The sequence below is a fragment of the Cydia splendana genome, chromosome 4, assembly GCF_910591565.1.
Source record: "Cydia splendana chromosome 4, ilCydSple1.2, whole genome shotgun sequence".
In the NCBI taxonomy this organism is placed as follows: domain Eukaryota; kingdom Metazoa; phylum Arthropoda; class Insecta; order Lepidoptera; family Tortricidae; genus Cydia; species Cydia splendana.
Window position 1 is genome coordinate 959,272 of NC_085963.1, and position 6,000 is coordinate 965,271.

The 6,000-nt window shown below is 37.0% G+C and overlaps 1 protein-coding gene across 1 annotated transcript in view; it reads left to right on the plus strand.

Moving 5' to 3' along the window:
- The window catches only part of LOC134789630 (uncharacterized), a 45,603-nt gene extending 40,334 nt beyond the window's left edge, over positions 1-5,269 (plus strand). Inside the window, exon 14 of the mRNA XM_063760206.1 lies at positions 4,983-5,269. Coding sequence (XP_063616276.1) covers positions 4,983-5,072 — 90 coding nt within the window. The 3' untranslated portion in view covers positions 5,073-5,269. The remainder of the gene's footprint in view (positions 1-4,982) is intronic.
- The last annotated feature ends 731 nt before the right edge of the window (positions 5,270-6,000 follow it).

Below are 6,000 nucleotides of genomic sequence, written 5' to 3' on the forward strand. Positions count from 1 at the left end.
TTATATTTCTTGCACCATTTTTGAGAAAAGCACTATATATATATGACTCGGCTGGAAGGCTACTTGCTGGCTTCGGATTCATTTAAACGGACTCCCAAGGTCGTCCGTTTAATACGAATCCTCAGCCTGCAAGTAAGCTACTTCCGAGCCTCGACAATAATGTACTATTAAAAGCACCGAGCATTGTAATTAAAGTTTTTCAAATAAAATCGAAAACCTGAAATTTTCACAGATCTTGACTTTTTGGGTTCCTCCCACCCATACAACCATTTCCAGTCGCCGTTACGACGCGGTGTTGACACATCTTGTGTCGACACCGTCTGTTTCGGTCACAATTCCAGTCGCAGAGTCGTCGCCGTGTCGACACAGTTACCAGAAATGGGAAAGGGTCGACACATGACACAAAGTGACATAAAGTGTGGTCGCCGTGTGCACACATTGTTTCGGGTTTGCGACTACTTTATGCCAAAATCATTCGTTCATTCGTTCATTTTGTTCCTGTCAAATGGAAACTGTCAGATGGAAAAATACTTAAATAAAAATAAGTGACATTAATACGCCATCTCTAAAACGGATTACAAGACGTAATTATATATTGTTTGCATTTATATTACAATATGACTTAAATTATTATGGGGAATTAAACTGCTCGAGTGATTTGATAAACTAAGTGTAATATAATCAACGCGCCACCACATTGTTTTAGTTTAGCCGGAAATGAAATTGTTTACTTCTCAGTGCCTGTGTTCAAAACTATATTATTTGAAGCATTTTTAGTACTTCGATGCGTATACTATACTTAAATAACAGAAATAACGCTTTACATACTACGAAACTTGTTAATTATGATGTATAAATATGGTTTAAGGCTGAGAAATATTGCAGTCACAAAGTAGTTGCAATGTTTCGACTTTGTGTCGACTCTGTGTTGACACATGACACGCGCTGTCAAAAGTAATAACAAAGTTACTGGTATGTTACTGGATTTGCAAAATGGCTCCTTGTGTTGATTTGTTTTCAGATATTCTCAAAGTGTAAAAATGCCGTGGTCAGAGATGGGCATTAATCGATTAACTGTTTATTCGACTAATTAATGGAATAAAAAAAGTTAATTCTCAAATTTTAATCGCGATTAGTTTAGTCGACCTAACATAGATTGAAATTGAATTAATCTGAATATTAATCGAATAAATTATCGATTAAATCTCGATTGAAAGTTGACAGGGGGCCATTTTTGTACGTAAAAATAATAGAAATGTCTTGCATGCAGATGGTAGCAAAACACTTTGTCATAAAAGTCGAGATGGGTGTCGATATATAGGTTTTAGGGAGTGCCGATTTCGAAAATAATGACCATTTTGGAATCCGAAATGGCGGCCATGCACTGTGTCATAAAAGTCGTCATGGATGTCGTTTTATACGTTTTAGGGGGCCCCAATTTTGAAAATGATGACCATTTTGAAATCCAAAATGGCGGCCATGCACTATGCCATAAAAGTCGTCATGGGTGTCGTTTTATAGGTTTTAGGGGGCGCAGATTTCGAAAATGATAACCATTTTGGATTCCAAGATGGCGGCCATGCACTATGTCATAAAAGTCGTCATGGATGTCGTTTTATAGGTTTTAGGGGGCCCCGATTTAGAAAATGATGACCATTTTGAAATCCAAAATGGCGGCCATGCACTATGTCATAAAAGTCGTCATGGGTGTCGTTTTATAGGTTTTGGGGGGCGCAGATTTAGAAAATGATAACCATTTTGGATTCCAAAATGGCGGCCATGCACTATGTCATAAAAGTCGTCATGGGTGTCGTTTTATAGGTTTTAGGGGGCGCAGATTTCGAAAATGATGACCATTTTGGATTCCAAGATGGCGGCCATGCACTATGTCATAAAAATCGTCATGTATGTCGTTTTATAGGTTTTAGGGGGCCCCGCTTTCGAAAATGATGACCATTTTGGAATCCAAAATGGCGGCCATGCACTATGTCATAAAAGTCGTCATGGGTGTCGTTTTATAGGTTTTGGGGGGGCGCAGATTTCGAAAATGATAACATTTTCAATTTAAAAATGGCGGCAATGCACTATGTCATAAAAGTCGTCATGGATATCGTTTTATAGGTTTTAGGGGGCGCAGATTTCGAAAATGATGACTATTTTGGATTCCACTTTTATGACAAAATACGTAGCCGCCATCTTGGATTATAAAATGATCATCGTTTTCGAATTCTGCACTCCCTAAAACCTATAAATCGACATCCGTGACGACGCAAGTTAACTTTATTTTCAGATCTAACAAATTGCTACAGAATACAAAGGACAAAAAAGAAGCGAGGAGGTAATGAAACAAGCAAAAATACAGATGATTCCTCGACGCAATTGGGTGATTCTTAAATTGTGTCCTGATTTTTTTTGTCATAAAAGTTTATATTTTTCACATATTACTCTCACAAGTTCCGTGACATTTCGACCTTGTAATTTTTTAAGTAAATGTTTATCTATGAGGATCTCACTAGAATAGTATAATCAAGGTATGTTTATATTTGATGAATGAAATAGTAACGCAAAAAAAAAATATTTATGTCTTATATTCCTGCCGAAGACTTTTATTTTACCTTTTCCTTCTACACAAGTTTGGCCAAGTAATAAGAATTTAGGGCTCTCAATTTTATTTTGACTTCTACAACAGTAAAGCTACGAGGCCATGTTTTGGTATCGTTTTCGTATAAATTCGCAGTACCAAATTTAGTTAAGGTATCACATTGACACCATTCCGAAGTAAAAACATATAAACTTATTAAAATACTTTCTTTTAAACTCCTCTTCACGCTTAAACTGCTGAACAGTTTTAATTTAAATTTGGTACACATATATTTTGAGTCCCGAGACAGGATATAATAAGTTATCTCAAAAATCATCCTTTAAAGGTGTGAAATGAGGTGTAGGGAGGAATTCAGAATTGACTTCTTGAAGTTAATACTGTTTAAGTTTAGGTTTGAAGTCATGTTTTTTCATCATTTTTAACTAAATCAAAGATGTAGACCATCCCAAATTTCATATAAATCGGTTCAGCGGTTATTGATTTCCCGTACAAATTTCCACGCCACTTTTCACACCTTCAAAAGATGATTTTGGTTATAAGATCTATCCTATGTCCTGTTCCGGGACGCAAACTATTTCTATACCAAATTTCAACGAAATCGGTTCAGCGGTTAAGCGTCAAGAAGAGTTTCAAAAAAACCGGCCAAGTGCGAGTCGGACTCGCGTATTAAGGGTTCCGTACATTAAGTCCGACTCGCGCTTGATTGCACATTTCTAATAGGTTTTCCTGTCATCTATAGGTAAAGAACTATTTTGTGTATTCAGACGGACATACATACAGACGCACGAGTGATCCTATAAGGGTTCCGTTTTTTCCTTTTGAGGTACGGAACCCTAAAAAGATTTATTTTTATTTTGTGGAATGGTGTCAATGTGATATCTTAAATGGATTCAGTACCCCAGATTTATACGAAAACGATACCAAACACGGCCTAGCACCTTCACTGATATAGATATATCAAGATAAAATTTAGAGCCCTAAATAAACTTTCAAGAGCGGATATCTCAAAAACTATTCAACATATCGAAAAAATTGACTGAATAAACTTGTAACAAATTAAATTAACTTTCATTTTGTATAAGTGGCCATGTCGGTGAGATGCATAGTTTCCGAGATATAATCGAAAAACGGGAAAATGGGACCTTCAAAGCCCCCTCTCTCCGCCCGCTCAAGGGCTACGGCCGGGGACTTTTGATATGTTCACCTCCTAACTTGTCAAACCGAGTTACGGAGTCAAAAATTGTGTTCCGAGCATTTCCCTCTACAACTTTTGGAGCATTCGTTGCCTGACCTAAGTAGCTTATTGAATTTCTTTAAAAACTTTTCTGTAAAAGGTTGACGGGTGTTGGGTGTTTATATGGTTTCGGTCGATTATTATCATTTGCATTGCCCATGATGACTTACTAGAATTACGAGCACACGAGACACTAATAGTAGTTTGACAAACCTTGGTTTTTAAGAGGTATTTTATATTGACATTTGCTGTCACAAATTTGCTGTCAGATTTAGTCGCAAACCGCACGCAAAGTGCACACAAATGTGTCGACACCTTGTTACGGAAAAGTGTAGACACGGCGACGACACTTTGTTTCGAAACAATTCTAGACACATTGTGTGGACTCTGTTACGACACATCTGACATTTAGTTACCACTTTGTGATTCTGCGACTGGAATGGTTATATGGGCAATCACTAGCGATTTAAATTAAAGCTAAAAGTGAATAGAATCAGGCGTTACTTTGCGGAAATCCATATTAATTAAAACGAAAATATTACTTTGCTAATCCGCGAAAAGATAACGTGCTAGTCAATCAGTGCTAACCCGTTATACGTACTTGCGTATTTTTACATGCAATGAATATTCCCACCCTCCCACCGCAAAAATAAATACGCAAATAAATATAACAAACCACCACTAAAAGAATAATCCTCGACACGTGTTTCGCCTCTCTACGAGGCATCCTCAGGAGTTGTTGACGGTCTGACGCCCGGCAACCGATTCCGTTGTCTTTTCGCGGTTTCGTGACTAGCACGTTATCTTTTCGCGGATTAGCAAAGTAATATTTTCGTTTTAATTAAAGCTAAAAGTAATACTTTTCTCTACATCACGCACACAAATATTAAAGTTCATACTAGCCAAGTGTCAACCAGTCGCTTTTTGGTAAAGGCAAAGATATATGTACCTAATCTATTCTCTTTGGTAAAGGAAAACATCGTTAGGCAAATTAAACAATAAGGCAAATTTAAAAAGCAATTGGCTTTCGTAAAACTACTGCCTACGCCAATTCTTGGGATTGCCAAACAGGCTCCAAGCCCCCATGAGCCAACAACGTCAGGAAGATGATGACGATAACCAATGATATCTAATTTCATTTCACAGAAAGCGGCATTAGAAGGCGGTGACATTGAAACCCAGGACCAGAAGGACTTTTACGTACCCGATCAAGTGAAGGAACAGGAACCCAATTAAGGACCTGTCACACTGCCTTTGAGCCAATTGACAGGGTGTCCGCAGATCAATAGTACTTATCTTTTAATTTGTTTAGCTCAGTCCTTCTATAGTGGTGAATTTTACAAATTCTAGTACCTATGTAGAAATGCAGAATTATGTTTTTTAATCAAATGTGATTGTGGTTTTGGAGTGTTTTTAAATTCTTTATATGAGTATAAAAAGGAGCAGTTTTATTTACAAAAAGAATAACAATACCTATATCCCTACACCCTCTAACCTACATTTTATGTGACTCGTCACTTTTTTTTCTTATTGAGTTTCATTTTTCTTTTTTTAGTCGAAATAACTCAAAATCTTGCAGTATTAAAAAAAGTGTAAGGCCGTGAATCAGTGGTAAAGTTTATATTTTCTTGGTCATTGAACCCTATTCAATAGCCACACGCTTCAACACCGTTTATCGCCTTTAAATTACTACTTTTAAATACTAGATTAGGAGTTATGTGACTTGGACGTGGGCGTTTAACTAAGTATGCTGTACGTGTTGATCGTGCGCGAGTTTTAAACGCATGCCTACTATATACGCAGGATATGAATACATCTAAGTAGTCTAGGATTCTAGAATCATAGCAAAACAGTTGATAGATAACTATTCGATTACCTTTGATACATAGGTACACGGTTACCCCAAAACATATTAAGTAGGTATACCATAATATACCTATAGTCGCGCATGTATTACTAGAGTTCGTCTAAGCTAACTCTGCACTTTCCTGACTTGGCATGTAACAGTGTGTAAATGCCACCATAAATTTCTTATAAAAATTTGTTGACGTTTGTTGTTGCAGTAAATGTGCCAATTCTTGTCAAATCACATTATAGGCCTCCGTCCAACCATCCATTCAATCCAATCTATGCCACCATCGTGTCTTGTTATTAGGTATGTTTA